The sequence below is a fragment of the Talaromyces stipitatus genome, genomic scaffold (genome assembly GCF_000003125.1).
Source record: "Talaromyces stipitatus ATCC 10500 scf_1105507295555 genomic scaffold, whole genome shotgun sequence".
NCBI classification, from domain to species: Eukaryota; Fungi; Ascomycota; class Eurotiomycetes; order Eurotiales; family Trichocomaceae; genus Talaromyces; species Talaromyces stipitatus.
The window spans coordinates 2,946,794-2,973,729 of NW_002990116.1; the positions used below are offsets into that span (position 1 = coordinate 2,946,794).

The following is a 26,936-nucleotide window of genomic DNA, read 5'->3' on the forward strand; positions in this document are numbered from 1 at the left end:
GTTGGAGTTGACAGATATATTGCAGCATCGCGCGATCTCGTGATATATTATGATACTGCGTACCTATAGCTGATATGATATGACAAGCATGACAATAGATATGTAACTTGATAAGGGATGTATCGAGATCTACAATATACACAAGATTCCACTAACGTATCCAGCATGACGGACCCCAAGTCATCATCATCATCATCATTAAAACCGTCATTAACGAGCTTAAGTGCTGTTCCACGTGTTCCTGAGCAGATGAATTAATGACAAAGTGTTGTATTTTGGTAGCCAAACATAATCATTTTATTTTGTATTTCGACTGCAGTTGGGATGCTCAATAACACAAAAAATAACATGGGTCCAAATTTCCTAATGAGGAAGGTGACCAGCCTGTATATTTTGCTAGCCCTAAGTCATCTCCAATCCGCAAAATGGACAATGGCGTCGGGTAACTGCATACCTTTTCTATCGACTGAGTTCTCAAGAGTCAAAGTCTCGACGAACTCTGAAGACCGCACTCCCTAACACGGAAGAATTTTCGAAATGAGCCTTCGTCCTGCGGTTCGTTGTGGAGTGCTCCGTGTCGATTATCTCTTGATCAAGCCTTGGGCATTGTCTACGATGAATTTAATATGTGCCGGTAAGATTTTGCATACAGCATTTACCATTTAGACGGTGGCACTAACTGCACACTCCCGGTCAATGGCCACGGTATGGAGTTGGCGGGATATAGGATGGTCCCCGAGCACTAGTTCAAGTCAAGACCTATATGAATATCCGGTTGACTATATCTGGTGATGGATAGAGTTATGCTAATCGTGAAGGAAGGACCATGTTTACCAAATCCGAGCAAGTGATTTGGTTGGCCTTGTCCAGGACTGCCATGATCAGCTTCATTTTTGGTACAACTACTACCAAAACCAAAGATCTCTATACCTAAAACACATGCCCAGTACGAGGAAATGATATTGACGGACTGTATGTTGAAAAAGGAATCATACGGTTCATATCTTCATATGTTTCAACTCATACTTGAAACACCACCAAACTCCTTCATGGTTCTCAGCGGCCCACTCCGACAATTTCATTTGGAAGTCATTTCCTTCGGAACTAAATCTCTTGACCCTGTCCGAGCGTGAACTATCTACTTTTCTTGCTATTAAACGAGGTTTGTTTCATGATGTGATCAGACGAAAGTGGTTACGTACTAATAAGTACTGACTCAAAGTGAGAAACGGAAAAAGAAACTGGTAAGGGGCTTGGGCCCATGACAAAGTTCATGCCGATCTGGTCTGGACGGTCTGTATATACTGGGTCTAACTTTCCCTGGACACCTTTTTTTCGTTATTCTAGAAAGTAGGTAGCTCAGTCTGTATGTAGGTTGGTGGAAGATTTGTGAACTATGTTATGTTGATCAGGAGAAAGTCTGCTTAGGGTTTGAAACACTCGACCGCAAAGTCTAAACTTTTATACCCCCTACATATTCCGAATTTCCGATAACCCTCGAACAGCTGAGCTACTAACAGCTTAACGAGTCGAAACATTTGGAGATGTGATGGGAAAATAAACCTCAGTCAAATCAAGGTAGGGACAATGGTTGTATAGTGTCTCAAGGGTGCAGTTCGGTTTCCGTATTCAATTTCTTCCTTAGACCCGAGGACCAGCTCAGCCTCGATGTGATTGCTTTGAATACATATGAAACTCGTAAACGTGCAATATGATATGCGGGACGTCGGCCAACGGCGCCCTATGTTCCTATGTATGTTTCAAGGAGTTTTCGGTTTTTAGATCACTGAGCTCTGGGATTGTCTACGCTGTCAAGTCCATGCGAGGACTGATATGAGCAAGAGAGCACAGCATGAACTGTATATTTCCTTATTGTGGATTTGTAAAAAGCCCTATGGCTAAAACAATGTTATACAGCAACCCAAAAAACCATCCACAACCCAGCAATTAACAATCCCAAATCCAAACCAGGCAAAGACAATCCAAAAGCGCCATTCAAATAATACGCCGCTCCCAAATAACTACACGTGATATCACCATCTGAAGCTCTATAGCCATATGAATCATTCAAATATTTCCCTGTTGGACATTTAAATCCCAATGCCGAAGGACATGTGCGCACCATCTCGCTGCAGAGATCGGTGCAGGGTAAAATCTCCTTATAAGGACCCGGACGAATCTCCGTGTCTATCAACGGGTTGCGTGATGCGTTGGTTACGGGCGATTGCACCCAGGGATTATCGGAAGGTAATGTCGTGCCATTCAAAAACGCTTGACCTGCATTTCGTGGTTTCAAAAAGGCGTAATCCGCCGTCCAGTCGTAGCATCGTGGGATTGTGACGGCGCATAGCCATTGCTTGTAAGCCTTGGCGCAGTCAGAGCAATTCACAGCGAGAGAAAACATCGATGTTGAGGAGGTGTTGCATTGAATCAGAGATAAAGAGTTGGCAAAATTTTTGTAGTAGGATTGAGCGGCTTGGTCGTAGATCTGTGCCAGTTGTGTGCTGGTGAGATTTGGGTTTGATGGGACTGCGTAGGCGACTTCGGAGCAAAAGTTGAGGTTGTAGAGAAGAGCACAATTTTTTTCTTCACGGCAGGTAGTCAGTACCTAAATCGTGATGTAGTCAACGAGGTCGAGGATACTTACCAGCTTTGGTCGTAAAATTCATTGCTCTCCATACTTTACCACCTCCACCTATCACACCATTCCCAGAAGCAGTCGAGTTGCCTTTCATACCGAGAATGCCATAATAATGAGAGCTACTATTGAGATAAGTAACGTAGAACTGCTCCTTGGGCTTATTACCCAATCCACGATTCGTCATGGACTTGTTGATAGCCTGATTTCCCTCCCGCATTTGTGCCAACTGATTCAGAGCACAAAACGATCTTTCCAACCCCGAAATCGAATTGTCATTGATATTATTCGCAAAAATAGTGTATGGCGGTGTTATGTTCATCCACTGTCGATAATTTGCAGATCCCTCGTCTGATTGGGTCAAGTTATTCGTTATGAGGAGCGCCGAGTTAATATCGGAATCGATAAAGTATAGATTTGTATCGTCGTCAACGGAATGGAAATATGCATCTATTGATGCCGCTATTTGGTAATTGTATATGCCCGTCCAGAGAGTCGTGTTGGGTGCTGAGACACCGATATAGACATTGTCATCGGCATTCTCAACAGTTGCGCCCATATATCCCTGATCCGCGGTATAGGTCGTCTGTAGAGAAGCTTCCCCCGCAGGTCCGGGATTCTTATTATTTGATGATGTCGATATATAAACCGTCAACGGAGGTAGTTGAGTATCCGACGTCGCATTCGGGTTGCTAGAATTCAGACTTGGTTTCAAGCAGGTATTCAGCGAAACGTACACAGTATTCGATCGTTTCTTCAATTCTCGTCGATTCTCGTTAATGACACTTTGACCTGTAGAATTCGACGTTATATTGGCCGGTAGACCTTCTGGCGTGGCCGATGGCTTTCCCAGCACTGATTCCTTGGTGAAAACCCAGTATTGTGTCTGTCCCGGTGCGATATTGAGCATCTGAAACTCATTATTGCTGACTGCATTTGGGTCTACAGTAGCACGTTTGATTATCTGTCCGCCGGCGTCATTTCTCGTCTCTTCATATTCATCTTCAAAAATCATTGAATCCTCCCCAGCAGCACCATTTCGCAACATTGTCAACTGGTCGACTTCATCAAGGGCATACGCGAAACTTCCAGAGCTCGTCGAAAATATATAATAAAATGCGAATACGAAGATGGTTGCAGCGAAGGTGGCAGCGAAACGCGACTGCAAAGGGGTGAGCTTAGGGAACTGCATCATTTTATTTTTGCGTTTGCGACGGAGGATCCTGATCCTTATCCCGAGCTCGATAGCAGTGTTTTTTCATCAAGGGCAATTAAGCGTTATTGAAAATAGCAGACTGTCATCGGTCGGGACATGGCGTTGTTGGAAATGTTGATTCTCCTACTCGTAGCGAGAGGTTGTTGCAGATAAGCATCCATTATTGGTCGTCCCGTTCCATGTGAGTCTCAGAGTGGGACGAACTCCCGTCTCAACTAAAGACAGGGAACATTTGCGCCACACCACATTTGCTACAGTTTGTTACTTGGGATCACTGATTTGTCATTATTTGGAAAAACGAGCAGCAGAATTATCAACGTATATGTATATCCGGTGTATATACAATCGTAGTTAAACTAAAATATAAATCGACAAGAATGAAAAGTTTTTGGTGCCCAAATCAAACAGACATATACTGTATAGAGCAATCAAACAAGTTTATAACAACGTGCAATAACCATCGTCGAAACAAGCATAAATCCAATAAACCCAACAATGCCAAAGAACCATCCTAGACCTTCGCTGTCTCTTCCGGGAACAGGGACGTTCATGCCCCAAAGACCACAGATCAAGTTCATAGGAACCAGAAGACTAGCGATCAGGGTCACTTTACTGAGGATGTTGTTGACATGATTGCCGAGCATGATGTTGCTCACGTTCAGCTGCGCAAGGTAGTTGCTGTGAGAGCGGCTGAGCATTTTCTCGAAATGGGTCAAGTTCGACACCATGGTGACGATGTGATCCTGGATATCACCGAGATAAAGGCCGATATCGCCACGTGGAGTGACAGAGTACTGTTCATTGCAACGCTTGGAAAAGCCTCTGATAACGTCGGCCTTGCCGCCGAGAAGTCGCATCAGGGTCATGACTTTCTTGCGCAGGTCGCCAATGCGTGGCAAGAAAGTACCAAAGTCTTCCACGCGAGCGACAAACACATGATCTTCAATTGCTTCGGACTCAATCTCAACATCGCGCATAATCGGACCAAAACTGTCGACGATGTCGTCACTATTTATTTTTTTTCTTTAGCAATGTGTTCAACATAGAAACCAGGCTGATATACTCACATCATGGCGTAACAGATCCAATCACTACTCAAAGACACGTAGTCCCGAAGCTTGCCAATACGCTTGCGAACATTGGCGGCATGGCGGTTCTCAGTAAACGAGAACGAGAGCACCCCATCCCGATACACAACCATATACACATTGACCGGGTCCAAGTAACGCTCGTGATCCTTGTCAGCATGGTAGAAAGTTCGGAAACAAACAAAGTAATATTGCTTGAACAGCTCGACTTTCTCGCGAGCTTCTTGAGTCATAATATCCTCCGCCGTCAAAGGGTGAATGGAGAATGCGCGTGAGATGGCACCAAGTTCGGCTTCGGTAGGGTCGATAATATCCAACCACCACACACCACCCTCGGGGCCAAGCTGGAAAAGATCACGGAAGCTGTCGCCTGGAAGGATAAGGTCACCCAAATAAGCTGCATGAATTGTGCTTTGGCTCTCCGAAGAGAAAAAGGTGAATCGATTCTGCACGGTCGTGGGCTGGAAATTGTCAATGCATTCCTTCTCGTTTACTGCATCCTCCGATAGTTCAGTCTTCAGCCCTGCTTTTAGATCATCGTCCGAAGTTCGCTCCTGGCTTTCAGAGGCAACAACAACTTCAGGCATCTCAAGAATCACGTCTCCGCTTTGTGTCTTTTGCCGCAGATCGTGGAAAATTCGAGGGCTGGGGCCCTGAGAACTCATGCTATGCTTGCGGCTGAGGGCAGCATACTTGTCTCTCTTGTTCAATGCAACAAATTCCTCAAGTTCCTCGTAATCGATGACGGGAATGCGGCCGGGTTCTTTAAAAGAGCGCCCGCATTCACTCTTGACATCGTCGGCTACGGTCTCTCCCTGATCAGGTCGCGCAACACTGGCTTGGCTAAAGGTCGGACGACGAGGTATGGTACCGCCAGAAACAGTTCTTTGTAGGATAGTGTCAAGATCGGTCTCAACATGGCTTCCTACTGTATTGGCACGCTCGCGGCGGCGTGGATCGGCAAAAGCATCCACAGAGTTGGGCGGGGACGAAGAGCTGTCCGAGGAAATGGACGAGTTCCGAGATCGAGGTGCCATATCTTGTTGGCAGCGGCTTCGAGTGCGATGGCGTTGATGTGGATCCATGGACAGACGCCTCGCAAAGGAATCGATGTCGCGATCGTCATCGACGATGGCTTGTTCAAAATCACGAGAAATCGGACCGTTGTCGATGTGATTCTCAGGGACCTGCAGGAGAGAAGGACGAGGGTCCAACTCAGCTTGCTGAGTAGCAGTCGACATGTCTTCGGTATAATTGTGTCCAAATTCTGTGTCGAATCGATTCTCCTCGAGAAGGCGAGGCTCGGTAGTGTCAAATCCTGTCAGAGACGTCTCGGATCGAGGACTTCCCAACATGGCCCAGAAACTGGATCCTTGAAGACTTCAGAAATTAACCCATTCAGAAAGGTGCCTAGCGGCGTTGTACGTAGATGATTTGCGGCAGTGTCTCGCACTATTTATTGAGCGAGGGGAAAAAAAAGCGTTTAATATCGAGGATATCTCGGTAAAGCTCAGCCAGACCCCAGCAAAGGGCCTGGCAAGACGACCGTACGTGTAACCGAGAGTACCAAAATGTGACTGTGCACGGGAGTCAAGTTAAGGAGGCCGAGTGTCCCCCCCGCAGAAGACCCGGAACTTTGGGCCCAAAAGAGGGTGAACGAAAGAAACTTGGATAGAGCGAAGTCCCGCCAACTTGACTGTTTGAAAGTTATATGAGCGCTGGCGCTCCAGAGTGGTTGATGGCTTGGGGAAGAGTTTTGCGGTGAGGAGAAATGGGGAGATCCCAGTCGGTCAAGTTTAGTTGACAGACCTGAAACCTAATATTTCTTTGTCCTCGGGGGGTTTCGTCGGATGAATGTGCGAGTCAGACGAATTGGCGATACGATTGACCGTTCGAAGATCGAGGGTGCAATGGGCTGATAAATCCCGTCGGTTGTTCGAATATGCGTCGAGATTTCAGATGATCAGTGGCGAATTCGGGACCACACCACCGTCAACAGAGACACGGTAAGAAGTCTGTATCAACAGAATCCCAATGTTACGAGAACAGAAACAGATTCAGCAGACAATTATCGACACAAGAAGGTAATAAACACCGTGAAGGTGCGATGGGTGATGATGAGAGAAAGAGAGAAAGAGAAAGAAAAGAATTTGCGGCGATGACGAGGTGTTCTTGTATGTTTCGTCCCGCCAAGTCTAGACTTGGCTAACGCTTTCGGGATTTTCTCCTCGTCCAATGAGTCTGTCACAGTTTATAACCAAAGAAATCACTCAATGATTGCTCACAAATTCATATTCATATTAATTGAGCCGTGGTATTCCTTGCCACTGGTTAGAGCAACCGAGAGACCGTGGCCTAGAGCGTCGTGTGCCTGGGCAGAAAATTCTTCTCTCTGGTACAGTGGTACCCAATACGACTCTAGTTTAGCTATTCTCTATTCTTCATTCTATTCTGCTATAGCTACGGACAGGGATCGCCATGGTAATATACTACGGCCTACAAGCCATGTACTGATCATTGTCTCAGAGGGCGACTACATGTAAGACAGTAAGTTAAACAGACAAACTCCTGAAAGGCGACCACTGGCGAGTCGACGAAGATACCATGTGAATTCAATTCAGGCAAACCCAATCTCGCCAAGATCGATAGATAAATTTCGCATGTCACCGTCACAGCATCAGTCGGTGGTTATAAAATGTCTCGTGAGGGGGAAATCATGCGCCACGACAGAAAAAAAGCCCTAAAAAGTCATTCTCCCTACGCACGTACGTAGTGGTTTGTATCCCCGCATGAGTATGCTAAGCGCCATTGCATGCCACTCAAATGAGTTGATGGTCATCTCAGCATGCAATGCACATAGTCGTACTAAATCATTTATATATATATGAGTTTTATCTGCCTTAAAATGTCAGATCTTGCTGTTCTGCCACTCCGGAGACCACCGCAATCGTCTGATGGAGGTCGCCTCAGGCCCGAAGTCGGCCGTGCTGGATGGCCATTGGATGGTTCTGCCCGCGCTAACACAAGCATTATCGCAGATGGACGATAGAGAAAAAAAAATATTAAATCAGAGAACAAATCTCAACGCCAACGAAGGGTTTGAATGAAAATAATAAAAGAGGATTGAAGAGAAGAAGCCAGCTATCTCATAAAAGTGCATGGGACATTGCTATCCAGTCAATTGATTTTGCCGTACGTATCCCGTCTAAAAAAAAAAAAAAACACACTTATCGACCCCTCCATTCAAGGACGGATCTGACTATATGACTCACAACAGTCACACATATACAGCTCATATCCCACCCCTTCTGAGAGTATAGCCAAAAGTAACATGGCTTCCTCATCCTTCAGCATCCGTATCCCCTGCTCCTCAGCAAACATTGGCCCTGGCTTCGACGTCATCGGCCTCGCCCTAACCCTCTACCTCGAAGTCCACGTCACAATCGATTCTTCGCCGTCTTCGCTGGAAAAAAAGCACCCATTGAACTGCGTCATCACATATGAGAATCTGAGTGGGAGTAAAGAACAGATCAGTCTTGATCCCGAAGTCAATCTTATCACTCGTGTGGCTTTGTATGTGCTTCGGTGTCATGATCAGCGGGCATTCCCGGCCAATACCCATGTACACATCAAGAATCCTATCCCATTGGGGAGAGGGCTTGGAACGTCTGGAACGGCGGTGGTTGCTGGTGTAGTGTTGGGTAATGAAATTGGAAAATTGGGATTGACCAAAGCGCGTCTTCTCGATTACTGTTTAATGATCGGTAAGTCTGAACATATAGACGTAACCTCAGATGCAAGTGGAAGCTAACAGGACTCTGATTTAGAACGACACCCCGACAACGTCGCCGCATCCCTCTTCGGCGGCTTCGTAGGCACATACCTCAGCGACCTCAAACCAGAAGACATGGCTCGCATCGAAATCCCCCTCAGCGAAGTCCTCCCTGAACCAGCCGGCGGCATCGACACAGGCAAACAACCGCCCAACCCCCCCGTCGGAATAGGCCACTGCACAAAATTCCCCTGGGCAAAAGAAATCAAAGCCATAGCCATAATCCCGGACTTTGTCGTTCCCACCGCAAATGCGCGCGATGTTTTACCGAAACAATATACTCGCGCTGATGTCGTCTTTAACCTTCAACGGGTTGCGCTTCTGCCGATTGCGTTGGGAGCTTCGCCTCCAGATCCGGATATGATCTATTTGGCTATGCAGGATAGAGTGCATCAACCATATAGACAGACTCTTATCCCTGGTTTACTGGAGATTTTGCAATCAATGACCCCGACTACACAACCGGGTCTGTTGGGTATTTGTCTCTCGGGCGCGGGTCCTACGATTCTTGCGCTTGCTACTGAGAATTTCGAGGAGATTGCTGAGAAGATTACGAGTCGGTTTGCGGAGAGGGGGATTGAGTGTCAGTGGAAATTGTTGGAATTGGCGCAGGAGGGGACGATTGTTGAGCATCATTAGACATACCCCGTCAGTTACCTAACTACATAGAAAGTAACACTGACTAATGGAAAAGCAATCAATATGGTATTGACTTTTATAATGAATAGATAAATCGAAATGAAAATAACCCCTAAACGCTAGACTTGCAAACTGTTTTGTACAAACTCGATATCTCCAATGGACCCCAAAATGAGCAAAAGCATAGTAAAACAATCGGCAAGAAAAAAAAGAGAAATGTGAATAGGGTAATGTACTGAGTTACAGACAGTGCTATTCATCATCTGTGTCCTGCATCTCTTCATCATCTGTGTCTTTTGAAACAGCTGCAGCAGGCTCGTCTTCATCTTCATCGCTGTCGTCGACAACCCGCTTGCCGCGTCGAGCACGTCCTCCTCTTCCATTGGCCGCTGGAGTTGTAGCTTCTTCCTCTTCTTCAGCAACGACGTTGTCATCGTCGCCAAACAAATCTCCATCGGAATCAAACTTGTCATCGTCCGCACCTGCAGGTTTAGCAATAGCTGCAGCCTCGTTTTCCAACTCTTCATCCGAGTCCACCACCAGTTCACTGCTTTTGTACTTGCCCAGCTTCTCCTTGGCGCCTCCCCGGCGTTCCAATCGCCTTCGTCGCTTGGGTGCTGGCGCTGTTCCATCATCGTCAGACCGAGCCACACTGATGCTTCGACCATCAGAAACGACTCCATCATCCTCATCGCGGCGCTTCCTTCTCCTGCCGGACGAGGCCTTCCTCTTGCGTTTCTGTCGCTCACCCGTCTCAGAATCTGTAGTGAGCTCAGCTGCTTCACGAGCTCGCTGTTCTTCCGCCCTCTTTGCTGCTAGTCGTTGCGTTTCTTCAATGATACGTTGTCGTTCTTCTGCTAATCGACGCTTCCTCTCGTTTTCAAGTTCTTGCGCCTTTCGCACTTCTTCTTCGCGGCGTTTCAATTCGGCTTCACGGGCTGCACGAGCTTGTTGTAATTTGAGTGCGTTCTTGTCCTCGTACTCCTTCTGATTTTGTATCGATCGCTCAAGCTGCTTGCTGATCGTATTACGACCCATGTTTGCCCGTTGTTCCAGTGACTCGCGAGGATACGGCGGTGTCTTGACCTGAGCAATACGCGTGAACGTCTCAATAGCTTTTTCAAGACCTTCAGCCGCCTCTTGTAGATCTTGCAGCGTCCTCTGTGTCTCCGGTAGACTATTGACAAGAAGTGCGACCTGATTTTGGACGAATGCAACATTGAACTCAAGATGCGCCTGTTCCGGCGCAACTGCCAACGCACGATTTGCATAATCCAAAGCAGTTTTCATTGCTGTTAGATTCTTCTCATGCTTCCCCCTTAGCCACCAGACTCGCCCAAGGCATGCTAGAAGTTGTGCATCGCGAGCTCGGTCCTTGGACAATGCCGTTTCGTAGCACTCAATCGACCGAGTGAACTGCTTCAGTTCCGCATAAGCATGTCCCAAGTTGAGGTACACACTAGCATCTTTGATGGTATCCCGTATCTTTGAGAAGATTTGAACAGCACCCGCAAAGTCCTTGCGATCATCCACGAGAGCAATTGCAATTCCTTGAGCTGCATAAGCATTCTTGGGATCTAGCTGCAGTGCCTTGTCAAAAAACTCCACGGCACGCTCGTACATCTTTCGTCGCTTTTCCTTGTCCGCATCGGTCTCGCGTCGCATATCACGCGCGGTTAAAAGATGTACATTACCCATTCCCGTTAAAGCATACCTGTCATGCTTGTCAAAATGTTGTAGTGTATGCTTGTAGTGTCGCTGTTCATGATCCTCAGCCAGATTGGCCACCCGTTTCTTAGACTTGCTAAGGTACCAGCCAAAAAGTGCGCGCACTTCAAGATTGGTCGAGTCGCGTTCATATAGTTTAGCCATCTTCTTTGGTCCTTCATCTGTCGGACTCTGGCGGAGCGCAATATAGGTCATTCTCGCACTAGCCTCGGTGTAATCGCCATGCCGCTCAAGAAGGCTCTCGTACACTTTCTTTGCTTCATCTGGTAGATCGAGAGCTTCGAGACAACGAGCAAAATTGTATCTGATCGTCGTGAGAAGAGCATCCGTGGCCTTTTCACCCTCTACCTCCTCAGACTTATCACAAGCGGTTAGGGCAGATTGGAATAGCTCTCTTGCTTGTGCCACTTTGCCTGACTGGTAAAGGAAGCAGCCAATATTGTTCAATAGTTGGGGGGGTAGATGTTCCCGGAGTGCAGCCTTCAATTCTCCATTCTGAAGATTCTCATGAGGCCGTTCCTGATCAGGTATCTGCTCCATCTGAATCTCTTCCAATTGTGTGAGGCACTGCATGCTCTTTTCTGGCGAAGTGCTCTCGTATAAGCGGGATAGATAAATCAGTACAGACTCATCAGGTGGGATGTTCTTCGTTGGATCCTTCCAAAGGCTGCGAACAGACTCAAGAAGAGAAATGGCTTTCGTGGCGTCGGCAGACTTATCATCCTTGCTACCGCTAGCTTGAGCAGAGAAGACATCTTCTGCTAGTAGAGCGCCTAATAGGGCCATACATTCTGGATTTTTGGATTGTTGTATGATCTTTTCCAGTCGAAACTTTGCTCCATCCAAGTCCTTGGACTTGACCTGCATCTGGACAACACCGAACTTGGCTGGCAAAAATCCACTGTCTCCACCACCACGAGCTTGGTCAGACCGGTTGAAGTATTCAGAAGCTTTAGCGGTATCGCCCTCGTAATGCGCTTTTCGACCTAGGAGATACCAGCCCTCACTAGCGATAGAGACGACATCGGTCTGCTCAATAGCTTTACGCGCCAAAACTTCCACTGCTTTGTAATCCTTGCGGATTAATTTGTACCCTGCAAACCTTGCGCATGCCATTGGATAGTCCTTATCGAGCTTAAGAGAGCCTTGTGTATGTGTCATGGAGACCCTGTAAAGCTCTCCAAATTGAGGGTCGCTCGTAGGACGTTGCGAGCTGCTATACAAATAGTACGTTCCGACAAGGATACTCGCGACCTTTGATTTGGGATTCTGTACGACAGGCTATTAGCATTTTGAACAGGGTGGAAATTAAAAAAAAAAAACCTCCTATAACGAACCAGAGACAGTGCCCTTTCCCACGCGTCTTTCGCACGTTCTTTGAAGCCTAGTTGCCAAAGGCAGCATCCGATACCAATTCGTGGGTCAGGATCAGTAAGACCCGGCATTCTGGTGAGAACAGTTTGATAGACCAGTAACGCTTCAGCATAATTTCCCAGAGAATACTGCGCCCTAGCCAGTCCTAGATGAGCCATCACATTCCTGCCTCCTGAAGCCTTCGATGCTTCTTCAAAACACTTCAGAGCTTGTCGTAAACTCTCGACTCTTTCGGATGTATCAGGAATACCGGCTCTGACGGGTCGCGGTGGATATAGGGATGCTCGAAGGAGAGACAAAACGCCACGGGCAAGGAAGAGCGGCGTGTAGGCAGGATTGAGACGGGATGCTTCATTGAGAGTCGATGTCGCCTGTTGTAAATAGTAATCCTTGGTCTTCACACCTGAAGAGTCGCCATCTGGTGCCACACGTGGCGCTTGACGACTTTTAATCATCAATAACCAGCACAACCAGTTTAAAAGGCCTAGTTTCTCCTTGGTTGCTCCGTGAGCGACAGACGCCAAACCCTTTTGCAAAATTTCGATCGCATGGTCGAGCTGATTCTGTTTCGCATACGCCAACGAAATAATCACCCAGAAGTTCTTCGCAGCCTTCTCGTTCTCTAGCAGTGTGCACAATTCTGTAGGGTCATCGGGGAGTTCTTCAAGACTGACTTCCACCTCACTGTCGAACGTCGATGCAGGGATATCGATGGCAGAGGGGATGTCAGAAAAACGAGTGGCAGAAGGTACGGTGTCTGAATTGAAGGCAGAGTCACCAAAGCCATTCGTATGGCCATTCTCGATGTGAGCCATGGTGCTTGCCTGTTCTGAGGAATAAATAAGATGGCCGCAGGACTGATTTCGCAGTTGGTGAGCGTCGTCAACGATGCAAAGCCATCTGAGGATGTGAAAGAGGATGAAATAAAAAGTCGAGTAGCTCAAATCATCGACTGATAGATGGGAGCATGTGCCTTGATGCGCACATGAACTGTAGAGAGAGACAGCTACTCACAGCGTTCTGTCTTCCGACGACAATTCGCGGGAGGTAGAAATACATAGTAGAGGCGCGGACTTGGCAGGTGGCCTCCAGCCATTCAGAGCGCGCTAAGCTGATGCGTCGCCCCACTATAGCATCAACTCATTCGAGACTGAGAATAAGAACACTTTGTTGATTGATTATTTATATATTCAAACTGCGCTATTGTCCAATAAGAGAGTATTATCGCTATAATCTATTCGCCTGACCAATACCATCTCCAAGCCCGAAAACGCCATGACCATCACATGCAGGGAGTTTGAATGAATTCAGAGCAACCTGCATAAAAATCCAACTAATAAGAGAACCACAAAGATTTCCGCAATTTCAATCCAGCGTGCCAACTGTATCTCTGTCTCTACGTATCCACGGGAAGCCTCTTCCTTCTGTTTATCAGGAATGTGTTGTGTCTCGATGGAAGAGCCCAAAGAAGTCGGAAAGCGTCCGGTCTCAAAGAACTGGTCGAGCAGAGCATCCTTTTCCCTCCAACGCTCCAATAACCATTGCTCGAAAGCTTTCGGGTCATCCAAAGGAATTTCTGCTAAGGACCAGCGTCGCCAGTACATGTTCACGGACTTCGGGGGCCGGCCCTGACCGTAGATGGATCGTAGAGTATAGAATCGATCGGGATATACGCCTTTTCTGTAGAATCGTCAGTCTCGGTTGCACCAAGTAATAAAGGTCAAATGGAAGGGTACGAACGGTGGTCCCTCATAGCCCACGGTACAGTCATAGACATAGTCTACGGTACCTCGTAGCTGCTGTAAGCAAAACAGTAGACCTGTTGATCGTGGAAGAATCATATGTTTGAGAGGTTCGATGCCCATCTTTTCTCCGTATCGATTGCTGACATTCTTCGTGTTGATGGAAAGGTTGGTTCCCTCTGGGAATATCAACAACCACATAGGGTCTAAACTCTGTGGACCAGACATGGGGCCAGAGTGTCTCGTCTTCAGCTTTTGTAGGCGATGCTCCAAGCGCGGTTTGTCCGCTTCCCACTTACGGGCCATAAAGATGAAGCCATAGAACATCATTCCTTGACCAAGGACCGGTAGGTACTTGAGTGATTCCTTCAAGATGATGTAGATGTGGCCGTGCATACGGGATGTATAGCCCACCCACCACAGATACGTCCAATCTGTGTAGACTTGGTGATTTGCAATGAACACGAGGCGGTCCGGAAAGTTCGTCTTGAGCAGGCCGTTGGCAGTCATTTGTATCTGCCCATTAACTGAATCATCTCCGCTGACACGGACTACCGTCGGGGCACCCCACTGGGTAATAGTGATCATGAGGATACCAAAGCATTGCTTCGTCATTGCCATATAGGCGTAGTAGTAGTCTTTGTTGACAAGGTATAACGGGGCTCCGATCAGCTGTGTCGCTACTATACAGACACAGCAACAGTTGAACCATGTTATAAGCAGAAGAGACCGGAATATCTGCATGAAAACCCCATGTTTCAATCCAGCATTTTTCTCCTTGTCAGACACCTGAGGCTCTTCGCTCACGACGGATGTCCCGGATGGGTCTATAGGCACTCGACGTCGTATATCGGACATTTTGAATGAAGTGGCAGTCGTCCAGATCTGTCCACAGCGTAGACAGAGTATACACGGTTGTACCTTTGCCTCGAAGGGTGAGCTGATTGATGGAATTGACTGGTCAATAAACACAAGCTGTACATGCACGCTTCTTGGCGGGGTGTTAATGGAGCTGCCTAAATGCTGATTTATATGTGTGTGTATGATCGGTCCCAGCCGGTTTCAATGAGTTTCATGAAAAGGAGAATACATTGTGAAGAGAAGCAAGAAGATGACTTGAGTCAACAGGTTATAATCTGGGCAAGAGAGCATGCGAGGCAGTTGCCATAGAGTTCGTTGAGTCAGTGTGACTGACGCCTTTCTGCAGGCGGTCAGCTGGATCTCTCCACAATGGAGGTTGCCGGAGCTTAATTTCCCCAACTCCGCTCCGCTACATGTTTTGATCTTGCAAGCATATTATCGGGTTGAATTCTGCTATTTAAATTCCAATTTTTTTCGCCTTGGCTGACTCGGCCGGAGAGAAATGTCCGTGGAAGATTCCTGTCTCGGTACATCTTGTGGCAGCAACTTGAAACGGGCTGCAACATAATCCAAGCTCAATCAGAATGAAAGTTACAACTACTTGGATTCGACAACTTCCACCGTCGCACACTTCGAAGCCCACTCGCCGCCTTTTCTCGACTTCTTCGACGCGACGGGAAATTAGAGATATACAAGGTCTTCCAACGAGGATTCTGCCAAAATACCAAGGTGTGCGTCCAGTTGAGCGTACCGGAGGCGCTCAAGTACAGTCGATTCTGAAGCTAACCATGCCCGAATATAGAGTCTCGAGGTAGCGACTTATTATCCCTTCAATGGCCGGCTCCTCCTCGCAATATCCTCATTGTGAAGAAGCATAGCGCTCCTGCGGTTACAGAGTCTTTGATAGAGTTTGTCAAGTATGATCCACCTCACTACCGTTCGCTGAGACGGCCCTAACTGGCATCAGTCATCTAGCATCCACATATCCGTCGCTATCGATAATTCTAGAGCAGAAAACTAGCCAAGAAGTACATTCTTCCCTTCCGATTCCCGTTTATACTTCGACACCGGAAAAGCCCCTGACGGCCTCCACACATGATAAAGTCGATTTGGTGGTGACTTTAGGCGGAGATGGAACTATACTTCGCGCCTCGTCGCTGTTCGCGACATCTCACGACGTACCACCTATGCTGTCTTTCAGTATGGGGACATTGGGGTTCCTGGGAGAGTGGAAATTTGACGAATATAAGCGTGCATTCCGGGAAGTCTACATGTCCGGCTCAGGCGTAGGAGACCGCGCTCCTGTTCTCGATGACCCGGAGACCACTGTAGCCGAAGAGGACGTTGAGTCGAAAATGGGACCTACCGGCTGGTCCTCTGTCCGTGGCAAATCAATGGGCTCTACTAGAGGTGCCCGGGTACTGATGCGTAACCGTTTGCGCGTTGGTCTGTTTTCACCAGAAGGTGAAGCAATCATTCCCCCATCGCATTCCAGCGCCGTGGCGTCCGGTCTTCCAGATCCGCGTGTCTACGCACTGAACGAAGTGCTTATCCATCGAGGAAAAGAACCCCACCTCGCTGTCCTGGACGTCTTTGTGGGAGGACGTTTCCTTACGGAAGCAGTGGCGGACGGTATGATCATCTCAACGCCCACAGGAAGCACTGCATATAGTTTGAGCAGCGGAGGCAGTATAGTACACCCCCTAGTTCCGTCGCTTCTTCTTACACCGGTGTGCGCTCGTAGCTTGAGCTTTCGACCGCTGGTCTTACCGTCGAGCACACCTGTTACTCTCCGACTGAGTCCCAAAAATCGTGGGCGAGAAGTCGAATTAAGCATTGACGGCAGAAACATGGGGCAGGGCATGTCTGCTGGAATGGAAGTGCGAGTCTGGGACGAGGAAATTCGACATGGGAAGAATGACTGGCGCGGCGGCGTACCTTGTGTGATGCGACGAACAATTGGAGTTAGTGATGACGGTTGGGTTGGCGGACTGAATTCGCTTCTCAAGTTCAACCACCCGTTTGGAGCAGACTCGTGATGCGGATTTGCTTGTAAAAAATAATGATATACGTACTAGTACATATTTAACATAATTGAACATTTGAGAAGTGTGCTGCGGCAAAGACAACCAGCAGTCCGTTACTATAAAAACGAGTCGGAGAGGAGGCCGAAATGAACATTAATACGCTTAGCAATGACTGATGTCCGATAAAGTTTCCGTATACATTCATCTACGGAGTACCTGTCTATAAATTAGACACATTATTCTCAACCATGGACGTACAACACCTGGTGTTGGGCAGGGTCTGGAGTTGGTTGTATTTGAGGTTCCCATCGGGTGCGTTTGACTGAAACAAGGGCGATCGGGCATGGCTGGAGCATGGCTGATCTACCAGATCGCTTTGTTCTCGTATTTTCGTCGCTGTGAGGCTCATAGCCGAACGAATAGTTACATACAGAACAGCCAAGTAGCAGTGCGCCCTGGGAATATTCGGGTATTGTAGTAATACTTACTGTATACAGCACCTCAATGACAGCGGAAAATATTGTATAGTTATCGCTCTAATATTATTGAGTCACTGTCAGTAGCAGACTCATAGATCAAACTGTGAGTGGGTATCGGGCTGGCCAATTCTTTTTGTTGTCCCACTCTGTGCGGCAACTCCCCTTTCTTCCTCTTTCCTCCTCCACTATCCTTCTTGACTCCAACTATCTACTACATTTCCATCTGCTAGACACTGGAGGTTTCGCTGTCTGCTGTTGTCTCTTTTCTAGTTCTCTCTGTGTGTTGGGGAATACCACTGTGCAAACTACGCGCCCTGGATATACCTTCAACTTTCTTAAGAGCACGGGCTGTGCCCTGTGGAACTCCCGTTTCAACCAACAACCCCTAGGCAAGGTAAGCAAGCCAGCGCCTATAACTAACTATCGTGTCCCTCAAGTCTCTGCCTTTTGTCTTCCCAGCCATCCCTTTCGTCTACGATCGGGTTCATTTTCAGAGGAGGCTGTCTGCACTTTCGAGCTCACTTTCATTCACCACGACAATAAAATATCTCCAATCCACCCCTCTTCTCTGTCCCCCGCCCGCTTATCCGTCGCTCTAACACTCCAGTGCAATCAGTCCTGTGGATGTCCCTTTCTGCTTTGTAAGACAACTGTTTTTTGATCTTTTGATCTTGGGCGCCCAGGATGGCGTCCTCACATGGAAAGTAAGTTACTCGTCTTTCATCGATTCGGGGTCACGCTAGCTCTCAATACATATTGATGAGGCTCTGGCGCTATTGATAAATACGTCCAGTTATTTGCCGTTGAATTAAAAACTCATTCTGTGATTCATAGTGTATACTCGGCCGACCAATTCATGAACCCTGGACCAGCCCCGCGCCCGCCTACTGATCGTCCGCGGCTCACTACTGTACCGTCCAGTCCTAGTGTCGCTACATCGTTCAACCAAATGACCTTGAACTCACCCAGCACTCCAACTTTGTCTATATTCCCCAATACCAGCAACCTATCGCTCGCGCAGTCCAAGGGATCGCAGGCAAACCAGGGTGTAGCTGTCATCAAAGAGGGCTACGTTAGGTGCAAGGAAGACAAGTTTCTGGCACAATGGAACCAACGATATCTTATCCTTCGGGAGTTCCGCCTCGACTTTCTGAAGAATGAGACTGGAAAGTTAATCATGTCAATTAACCTTTCCAACATTACGGGTGTGACTCGATCCGAAGACACTAAAATGGCATTTGAAATCACTCGCTTGGCCAATTCAAAGGACGCAAATACAAAGGCAGCAATAATCAGCCGCGATGTGCCTACCAAAACCATCACTTGCGAAGTCAAAAATGACGACGAGATTTACGAATGGATTGATAAAATCTACGAACGGTGCCCTGGAATGGGAGGCGTCAGTAATCCGACTAATTTCAGCCATAGAGTCCACGTCGGTTTCGACCCCAAGACTGGCGCTTTCGTAGGTCTACCAACAGAGTGGGAGAAGCTCTTGACTGCATCGGCCATCACCAAGGAAGATTATAAGAAGAATCCTCAAGCTGTTATTGAGGTGTTGGAGTTCTACTCTGACATCAAAATGAGGGAGCAGAATCCTCAATACTATAGTAGCCTTGCCCCGACTCCACCAGCATCCAACTCGTCGTCTTTGCAATTCGGAAATGGAAACGGAATCGCGCCACCCAGACCAGCTCCTCCAACCCCTCTTCAGAGGGTAGATACTAGCCAGTCGCAGCGGTTCATGAACGAGCCAAACGCGGCGGCACGGAAGAATTCAGATACCGACCGCGGCTTTGAAGTTGATCGTATGCGCGAGGTTGCCGAGCAAGAGCAGCGACGCCGCATGGAGGAAGAAGCACGGCGTATTCGCGAAGAACAGGAGAGACGAGAACAGGAAGCTTATAACGCATCCATACCCAAAACACGAGTTCCACTCGCAAAACAGGAACTGGGTGGTTATGGATCGTCTGAACCCGAATCGCCAAACCCTAACCGATATAACCCAAGCCGCCCGGCTCCGCCAGCACCAAGCTCTGCTGCTCGTCAACAGCCTCCGGCCATGAGACAGATGACAGCTCAGCGACCAGCACCGTCACCACCGACGGCAGATGGGTCGGCTCAAAGGACAGGTGATTTTTTTTTTGTGGATTTATTTCACACACTATCTTGCTAACAACCTCTAGAACCCAAGGTTCAACAATCTGCACCTCGTCCTGCTATTAATAATGCACCAAAAGCACCTACTCAAAATTCGGGCCCACCACCGACACGTCTTCCTGCACCTGTTCAGCAAGTCAAACCGTTGAACATTGCCAACAAACAAGGAGTTCCTAAAAATACCGTTCCTGATGGCGTTCGACAAGCCGAAGCTGCTCTTTCGAAGAAGGCTGAACCACGACAAAAGGAAGTCCGCATGTCAAGTATGACCGAGAACGAAGTGATGGAGAAACTCAAATCAGTTGTTTCCAAGGAGAACCCTCAGGAGTCCTACAGCAAGCAGCGCAAGATTGGTCAAGGTGCTTCAGGTTCCGTGTATGTGGCTCGCGTCAAGGAGAATGCGACGTCGCCTGTAGCACGAGAAATATATCGCACCCATGGACCTCGCGGGCAAGTTGCTATTAAGCAAATGGATCTTCGCAGCCAGCCTCGCAAGGAGTTGATTGTCAACGAAATCATTGTCATGAAGGATAGCCAGCACGCGAATATCGTCAACTTCCTGGACTCTTTCTTGCAAGATCAGAACAACGAGCTTTGGGTCGTCATGGAGTTCATGGAGGGTGGTGCATTGACTGACGTTATCGATAATAATCCCGTTATCCAAGAGGATCAAATCTCCACTATCTGTTTTGAGGTACGTTGGCCAGTATTTTGGACTGACAATCTTGCTGACATGTGGTTCCTTAGACTTGCAAAGGTTTGGCTCATCTCCATAGTCAAAATATTATCCATCGTGATATTAAGAGTGACAACGTTTTGCTGGATCGTGTTGGCAATGTTAAGATTAGTACGTCAAACCTATACTTGATGCTCCATGAGGACTTTACTAACAATATATCTTTCAATAGCGGATTTCGGGTTCTGTGCTAAACTTACAGAATCCAAGAGTAAGCGAGCCACCATGGTTGGAACACCCTACTGGATGGCACCTGAGGTCGTCAAGCAAAAGGAATACGGACCAAAGGTAGACTGCTGGTCTCTTGGTATCATGGCCATTGAAATGATCGAATCCGAGCCACCTTATCTTAACGAAGAACCTCTTAAAGCGCTATATCTCATTGCTACTAACGGCACCCCTCGGCTCAAGAAGCCCGAAAAGCTTAGCAAGGAGTTGAAATCGTTCTTGAGTGTTTGTCTCTGCGTCGATGTCCGCAGTCGAGCCACTGCTGAAGAGCTATTGGCACATGAATTTCTGAAGATGGGTTGCAGCCGAGCTAGCCTCGCCGAGCTTCTGCGCTGGAAGAAGAATGGAGGTCAATAAAGCGCACCAGCAGTTGTCAAGCTCATATCTTTCTGTCACGTTGCTTTATGAAGGCAATATCACAACCTCTTTGCTTACACGGCTGGGTATGGAGACAGGTCGGCACGCCATATTAAATAAATGCTGAAAAGTGCCATCTACAGGGCTAGATCGAGTAATCTCCTGATCCTGTCCTTCTTAATCTCTTTCTCAAATCTTACGACCCGATACTGTAAATTGCTTATCCGGATCGTTTTCACTTTTCCACTTCATATTCATGGTGTCTTACAATATAGGAGGAGCTTGGTTGGCATTATATCCCAGATCCTGAATTAGTCTTTTCTCTCTGTCCTCTATTTCTGATATCTGCAGAAATTGATATTGTTTACCGAAAAGAATATCAAGAAAAGGAAATGAGAGGTTTCTTAAGGAGAGAACAGTTCTCTTTTCACCTCATAATTGGTGCTAAAGTTAATGAATGAATGGCTTTCTTTTAGACTTATTTTATTTGATCGATACTAGTACATGTAGGAAATCTGTAGTAGTAAATCTGATTGAATACAAATGAGTTTTACATGTCATTATACCCCAAGTTCATAGAAACACGGCAAGATGGATCATATCTGCCATCATATCTGCCATCATTGTCAAGACATGACATGACGCCTCTTTGTATAGAATCTTTACAATCCAGGAACAATAACTAGAGAGAACCAATAATAACAAATCAATAAAAGTGTTGATGTTAACGAATCAAGAATATAGACAAGGATCAACCACCAGCGGCAGCAGCAAGAACACCACCAATTTCCCCAAAGAATATCCCTCGAAGAATTTGATCGCCTTCCTCGACGGCCCAGTGGCCCGTCTTGGAGAGATAGTGACGCCACCGTTGGCGTTGCTCAGGGAGAAGATTTTCCCATCTGCGGACTTTGTGTTTTTGTTCTATTGATGAGGAAGAGGCGTCATCGGTAGAGTCTTGGCTGTGGTGAAGATGGGCGTATATAGAGTCTTCGTCCGGATTGTGTTTGATGATTATTGGATGGGATGATAGACCCTCGACTGAGTCGATGATAGAGTCGATTATAGAATAGGTTGAATCTCCTCCACGACTACTCGTCCTCCGGGCATTGAGGAGTTCACGCAGCTGTTCGCCTGTGATTATGGATGGTGTCGAGGATGAGGTTGCACCTGTGTATGCCGGTATTGTTGCTACATGAGGCGCAATACTATCTGGCACGATAATATCACGCAGATACGGTCTAGCAATCGAATCGCGAACGCGGTCAGGAAGCCAGCCAGTAGCGCCCAGATACGCTGGCGTAAGACCCCTGATTTCAGTAAAGGCCTGTAACAAGAAGCAGCTAATTGCAACCACGAGGAGAGCAATGGATGTAGTGAAAACTGTATCCAATGTCTCTGAATACCCCGGTGCTTTGAGCGCATATCGCGGTGATGAAGTCTCTTTTCCTTGAAGAGTCCGCTGAGGCGATAAGGGGAATGTGTGCACTACCACCGTATTTCCCAAACTAATCGATGCTAATTTCACGTATTGCGGAGGCGTGTTGGCCGTAACCGGATATGACGGTGGTCGATAATGGGAGAAACAGACTTTGGTCATTGAAAATGGATGGACCCCATTCAACGTCGAGTATACCTGTAACGAACTATACCCTTTATTTGGCGCATAATCAAGAATAAGTGTCTCAATGGACTGATCACTACCCGCCAGCGCAATGAAATATTGCCGTTCGTGGTTCTGCCCTTCTCCGAAATTGACCACATCCAAACTCAAGCCGATCTTGATAGATTTTCGAAGCCATTTTCGGCGCACAATCGTGCCGTTTCCATTGCGCGGGATACTCAGGATAGATATTTCGCAACCGCTGCGATCTATGGTGTTTTGAAGAAGTAGTATAGCAGTCGTTGAAATGAACCGTAGCGCTCTGTATTTGGACCGCTTCGGTTGAGATTTGGGAATGGTGAAAACAGCCCTGACCTCAGGAGCTGTGTTCGATCTTCGTGATGATGATATCTCGAATGTGCAAACTTCCGTTCCATTGGTGTATGCCACTAAGAATTTTTCATCTTCCAGCTCAATGATATCTATGTCTTCAGCTTCTTCTCCGTCTGCCAACCGAATTCGCGCAATGATATCTGATGTCTGAGGGCATGATGTCGCATTGAAAATAACAATTTCTCCTGGCGACGCCAGACCAGTTGAAATTGCGCCTATTCGAGGTTGGTCAGGCGATTTATAAGGGGACAATCTTAGCAGTCTTTGATATGTGTCAGCTTTCCCAGCTGATTTTTCGTCATCCTTCTCACCGACATTCGAGCTGAACAACGAGACTTGAGTCAGAGGTGTAGTATTTCTTCCATCGGTTTTCTCCGCCCTCGCTGTCGTGGTATCCTCTTGAGACTCGGTTTTCCGCAGCGGGAATTCTAGTCGAAACGACCGCAGATGCTGATTATTCCCTTTCAATTGCTCTGCTTGCGAACTGTTGATCCCCGCAAGAGCTACTATTGACTCATCCTGAGATTCAGCAATTGCTAATGATGTGACCGAGTCTTCGTCGCGAGAGAGTTCAATGTCAACCAATTCCGATATTTCTTGACGCTTCGAGGTGTTCAACAAGGCCTAGATTCGCAGATTTAGTTAACTAATATTTCAACGTTTTCGCGTAGGAATTATTAACATACAATCTTGTTTCCCACACCACTGCGACCTTCACCTCCACCACCTCCTACAAGCAAAATTCCATGATTTCGAGGGTCAAAGTCTGCGGCGAACAGTGGACATGAGAGCGTGATCTTCGCCGATGCGATTGGCGGCGCCATATTGATAGGTGCGACTTAGGGTTCGTTCAGTACAAGAAGTGAGAGAATACTTGAAGAATTTGTACAGATTAGAAATGTATCATAGTGGTATACTCGATCACATTCTATGGTTGACGGCAGGTTGTCGCAAATGTTGAGCTCGGGCCGCAGGACGATGATGGCATGTTTGTATTGTTTTGCCGCAGTTGGCTGATTGATTTTGAAGCCTTAAATCTAAGGCAGCGACAGCCTCTTACGAACCACTACAAACTACGTACTGGTGTGGTTATGTGCAATAGTTAATGCGGAGAGGCAGATCATATTCTTTCAAAATATTCCCCTACTTATACAACTCTTTTGTTATCCCATAACCTCATTTAGTCCGTCTCTTGAGAGGTGAATTCAGGAAGTCGTTTCGCAACATCTGCCCATGTCTCCTCACCATCTACCATTGACTTGACAGCCTGCAAAATCTCATCTTCGGTAGCACGGACTTGTTTTGTCGAGTCACGGTCACGCAATGTGAAGGTGTTATCTTTGACTGACTGGAAGTCAATTGTAATGCCGAATGGTGTACCCAACTCGTCATTACGAGCGTATCGCTTGCCGATACTGCTTGAAGAGTCATCTACCTTGCTGGAAATTCCAGCGCGGCGGAACTTCAAACCCAATCGCTTAACAAAGGGTACAAATGATTCGTGAGTGGATAAAGGAACCAAGAGCACCTTGGTTGGGGAGACAACTGGAGGGAATGACAGGACCTGTAGTTTGAATGAATTAGCAAAGGTCTATAATTACCGATATTGTGACTAGGGCGGAAACTTACACCGCGAGCTTCATCGCCAGCGCGATGCCAGTATGAGTGCTCCAGCAAACTGTAGAGAATTCTTCCAATACCAAAAGAAGGCTCCACAACGTTGGGGGTATATTCCCGAACGTGCTGCGTTACAGTCTTCTTTTCAATAGCAACGAGATCCTTGTCGAGCTCTGCCTTTCCACCGTCGATGCCCTCTACGTCAATCTCAATCTTGCCGTTCTTAGCGAGATCCAAAGAGAGCTTCTCCCTGAGGTCCTCAGTCAGGGATTCAATTGCAGCCTCGACTTTCTTGGCATCTTTCTTGAAACGAGGGCCGAATTTGGATTTTGTAATATTGACTTGCCACTGTTCGAAAACCTTAGGCTCGGGAAGAGCTTCTCGGACAAACAGCGGAGCTCCAGTCTTGTTCTTGTGGACTGTCAAGTCGTATGCGCTACGATCAGCGCAACCAACACATTCAATCCAGCCATAGCTAGTGTGAAGCTCTGCATCCCAACAATCAGCAGCGTAGTGAGCCATCTCATTGGCCATGTGCTGACGGAATCGGAGCTTGGAGTAATCGACACCAATCTTTAAGAGGAACTGTTGAATTCGTGCAAGGAAGTAACCGAGTGTCTCGTTGTCTACCACGCCATCGGCAACTGCTTTTCCAATGGTCATGGTTTCTGTCTTAGTGCTACCAGAGAGCTGGACATGTCTGTTCAACAGTGACAATTCAACGTCCTTGACTTCATCAAAGCGGGGATGTTTCTTGCCACCTTCCGGATCAACAAAGTGTTCAATCTCAGCCATCAAGAATTCTCTGACACGCAAGAGACCGGCACGAGGTGAGATTTCATTTCGGAAAGACTTGCCAATGGTTGCAGACGCGAACGGCATTTGGTTTTGGTTGAATTCAAGCAACTTCTGAAAGGCGAGGAATTGACCCTGGGCAGTTTCTGGTCTCAGATAACCGGGCATGTTACTGCTAGGACCGATTGACGTCTGGAACATCAAGTTGAAAGCGACGGGAGGGAGGAGATTTCCGCCGGTGGTAGGATTGCGAATGTCGTGCTTTGTGATTAGTAGAGCAAGATCATCACCGTCATAGTTGTCAATCTTTGCTAGAATCTCTTCGTATTCTTTGACCGTAGCATCGTCCAACTTGACTGGTTTGACGTCTTTTACTTTCTTCTTTTTCTTCTTTGCATCTGCTTCCTCGTCTACAACAACTTTTTGTCCACGAGCCTCCTTATCGGCCTTGAGACGAGCTTCAAGAACAGCCTCAACCAAGTGATCTGCTCGGAAAATCTCTCCAGTCTTGGGGTCTTTGCACATCCAGTCAGCGAACTTATCCACGTGTCCACTGGTCTTCAATACCTCATGCGGGGTAAGCATTGTGGTATCGACTTCCAGCATGTCCTCCTCGAGGACGAAATGTTTCCGCCAGACATCGATAATATTGGCTTGGAGGGCGCATCCTGGCGGACCGTAGTCGTATAATCCAGCAACACCACCGTAGGGATCAAAGGAAGGGAAGTAGAAAGTTCTGCGACGGAGCATCGACTCTAGGACGGCTCGATCGACCTCCTGGCCGGCCCTGGTTGACAGGGTCGCCATTTTCGAATTGGCTGTTTTCCTTAAAGACTTGTGATGAAAACTTGAGTATGGGCGAGCGTAGTGGCCTGGGGCATAACTGCTGAGCAGCCGCGAGAATAGTCGACGAGGGAAGGGTTGAGTCATTCACCGCGATAGGTTATTGGACAAGGCGGGGCGAAGGAGGGGAGAAAAAAAGAGTTGGAGTGTGTGGATGGAAACGGTAGGTACAAAAATTACAGCATAAGCGTCAAAAACCCGTAGAATGTATGCCAGAACCTGTAAAATAACTGTAACATTTGGTACTCTGGCTCGTTGCTGAAATTTTGAGGTCCCGGCGAAAAGATTATCCGAGCATGTTATGCGTGGTCGTAGTTTTAACAAGTGTCGGGATGTTCTCATCCAGACAGTCCCCATACACCTTAATAATTTCTGGAAATGTAGTCTACTCTAGTACTTCGATGTGGTGGTAAGTGAAGATATACTGAGTCTGAGGAATTGAATGTAAGCTATAGACCAATCAAAATAGGAGTGTTGTCAACCAATCAAAACGTACAATCCGGCAGCTATCTAATCAGCTAATCAGCCGGCGGAGCAAAATTTAACTTGACTTTTTTTGACGGACATTCATATCGCAAAG

General features: G+C 47.3%; 9 protein-coding genes across 9 annotated transcripts; 3 read left to right on the top strand and 6 right to left on the bottom strand.

The window, feature by feature from the left end:
• Nucleotides 1–1,849: 1,849 nt before the first annotated feature.
• Nucleotides 1,850–3,941, bottom strand: TSTA_121950 (calcium channel subunit Mid1). Its single transcript, XM_002482406.1, has 2 exons — nt 2,648–3,941; nt 1,850–2,586 (listed from the first exon to the last, which is right to left on the bottom strand). Exons 1-2 carry the CDS (start codon nt 3,831–3,833, stop codon nt 1,910–1,912), a joined length of 1,863 nt encoding a protein of 620 aa, XP_002482451.1. The 5' UTR covers nt 3,834–3,941; the 3' UTR covers nt 1,850–1,909.
• A 204-nt stretch (nt 3,942–4,145) lies between these two features.
• TSTA_121960 (CorA family metal ion transporter, putative) lies at nt 4,146–6,426 on the bottom strand. The gene is made up of 2 exons (XM_002482407.1): nt 4,922–6,426; nt 4,146–4,862 (listed from the first exon to the last, which is right to left on the bottom strand). Exons 1-2 carry the CDS (start codon nt 6,295–6,297, stop codon nt 4,283–4,285), a joined length of 1,956 nt encoding a protein of 651 aa, XP_002482452.1. The 5' UTR covers nt 6,298–6,426; the 3' UTR covers nt 4,146–4,282.
• A 1,847-nt stretch (nt 6,427–8,273) lies between these two features.
• Nucleotides 8,274–9,413, top strand: TSTA_121970 (homoserine kinase; the record flags this gene model as incomplete). Its single annotated transcript, XM_002482408.1, has 2 exons — nt 8,274–8,706; nt 8,770–9,413. 2 exons carry the CDS (start codon nt 8,274–8,276, stop codon nt 9,411–9,413), a joined length of 1,077 nt encoding a protein of 358 aa, XP_002482453.1.
• Nucleotides 9,414–9,532: 119 nt separating this feature from the next.
• Nucleotides 9,533–13,330, bottom strand: TSTA_121980 (RNA polymerase II transcription elongation factor (Ctr9), putative; the record flags this gene model as incomplete). Its single annotated transcript, XM_002482409.1, has 2 exons — nt 9,533–12,410; nt 12,479–13,330. The coding sequence occupies 2 exons, from the start codon at nt 13,328–13,330 to the stop codon at nt 9,666–9,668; spliced, it is 3,597 nt and encodes a 1,198-aa protein (XP_002482454.1). The 3' UTR covers nt 9,533–9,665.
• A 337-nt stretch (nt 13,331–13,667) lies between these two features.
• On the bottom strand, nt 13,668–15,399 carry TSTA_121990 (acyltransferase, putative). The gene is made up of 2 exons (XM_002482410.1): nt 14,256–15,399; nt 13,668–14,195 (listed from the first exon to the last, which is right to left on the bottom strand). Exons 1-2 carry the CDS (start codon nt 15,113–15,115, stop codon nt 13,823–13,825), a joined length of 1,233 nt encoding a protein of 410 aa, XP_002482455.1. The 5' UTR covers nt 15,116–15,399; the 3' UTR covers nt 13,668–13,822.
• A 147-nt stretch (nt 15,400–15,546) lies between these two features.
• On the top strand, nt 15,547–17,243 carry TSTA_122000 (mitochondrial NADH kinase POS5, putative). The gene is made up of 3 exons (XM_002482411.1): nt 15,547–15,847; nt 15,921–16,035; nt 16,086–17,243. The coding sequence occupies exons 1-3, from the start codon at nt 15,703–15,705 to the stop codon at nt 17,155–17,157; spliced, it is 1,332 nt and encodes a 443-aa protein (XP_002482456.1). The 5' UTR covers nt 15,547–15,702; the 3' UTR covers nt 17,158–17,243.
• Nucleotides 17,244–18,308: 1,065 nt separating this feature from the next.
• Nucleotides 18,309–21,521, top strand: TSTA_122010 (protein kinase (Chm1), putative; the record flags this gene model as incomplete). Its single annotated transcript, XM_002482412.1, has 5 exons — nt 18,309–18,328; nt 18,459–19,756; nt 19,811–20,478; nt 20,532–20,631; nt 20,693–21,521. The coding sequence occupies 5 exons, from the start codon at nt 18,309–18,311 to the stop codon at nt 21,103–21,105; spliced, it is 2,499 nt and encodes an 832-aa protein (XP_002482457.1). The 3' UTR covers nt 21,106–21,521.
• A 73-nt stretch (nt 21,522–21,594) lies between these two features.
• TSTA_122020 (uncharacterized protein) lies at nt 21,595–24,040 on the bottom strand. Its single transcript, XM_002482413.1, has 2 exons — nt 23,788–24,040; nt 21,595–23,725 (listed from the first exon to the last, which is right to left on the bottom strand). The coding sequence occupies exons 1-2, from the start codon at nt 23,923–23,925 to the stop codon at nt 21,857–21,859; spliced, it is 2,007 nt and encodes a 668-aa protein (XP_002482458.1). The 5' UTR covers nt 23,926–24,040; the 3' UTR covers nt 21,595–21,856.
• Nucleotides 24,041–24,205: 165 nt separating this feature from the next.
• Nucleotides 24,206–26,474, bottom strand: TSTA_122030 (glycyl-tRNA synthetase). The gene is made up of 2 exons (XM_002482414.1): nt 24,731–26,474; nt 24,206–24,665 (listed from the first exon to the last, which is right to left on the bottom strand). The coding sequence occupies exons 1-2, from the start codon at nt 26,441–26,443 to the stop codon at nt 24,282–24,284; spliced, it is 2,097 nt and encodes a 698-aa protein (XP_002482459.1). The 5' UTR covers nt 26,444–26,474; the 3' UTR covers nt 24,206–24,281.
• Between the last annotated feature and the right edge of the window lie 462 nt (nt 26,475–26,936).

Coding starts and splice junctions, on each gene's coding strand:
- TSTA_121950 (XM_002482406.1), bottom strand. CDS start 3,833: ATGATGCAGTTCCCTAAGCTCACCCCTTTGCAGTCGCGTTTCGCTGCC. Junction 2,587..2,647: donor GAATTTTACGACCAAAGCTG/GTAAGTATCCTC, acceptor CCTGCCGTGAAG/AAAAAAATTGTGCTCTTCTC.
- TSTA_121960 (XM_002482407.1), bottom strand. CDS start 6,297: ATGTTGGGAAGTCCTCGATCCGAGACGTCTCTGACAGGATTTGACACT. Junction 4,863..4,921: donor TGGATCTGTTACGCCATGAT/GTGAGTATATCA, acceptor AAAAATAAATAG/TGACGACATCGTCGACAGTT.
- TSTA_121990 (XM_002482410.1), bottom strand. CDS start 15,115: ATGTCCGATATACGACGTCGAGTGCCTATAGACCCATCCGGGACATCC. Junction 14,196..14,255: donor GTGGGCTATGAGGGACCACC/GTTCGTACCCTT, acceptor ACGATTCTACAG/AAAAGGCGTATATCCCGATC.
- TSTA_122000 (XM_002482411.1), top strand. CDS start 15,703: ATGAAAGTTACAACTACTTGGATTCGACAACTTCCACCGTCGCACACT. Junction 15,848..15,920: donor GATTCTGCCAAAATACCAAG/GTGTGCGTCCAG, acceptor GCCCGAATATAG/AGTCTCGAGGTAGCGACTTA. Junction 16,036..16,085: donor TCTTTGATAGAGTTTGTCAA/GTATGATCCACC, acceptor AACTGGCATCAG/TCATCTAGCATCCACATATC.
- TSTA_122020 (XM_002482413.1), bottom strand. CDS start 23,925: ATGGCGCCGCCAATCGCATCGGCGAAGATCACGCTCTCATGTCCACTG. Junction 23,726..23,787: donor GTGGTGTGGGAAACAAGATT/GTATGTTAATAA, acceptor CTGCGAATCTAG/GCCTTGTTGAACACCTCGAA.
- TSTA_122030 (XM_002482414.1), bottom strand. CDS start 26,443: ATGACTCAACCCTTCCCTCGTCGACTATTCTCGCGGCTGCTCAGCAGT. Junction 24,666..24,730: donor CTGGCGATGAAGCTCGCGGT/GTAAGTTTCCGC, acceptor TTCAAACTACAG/GTCCTGTCATTCCCTCCAGT.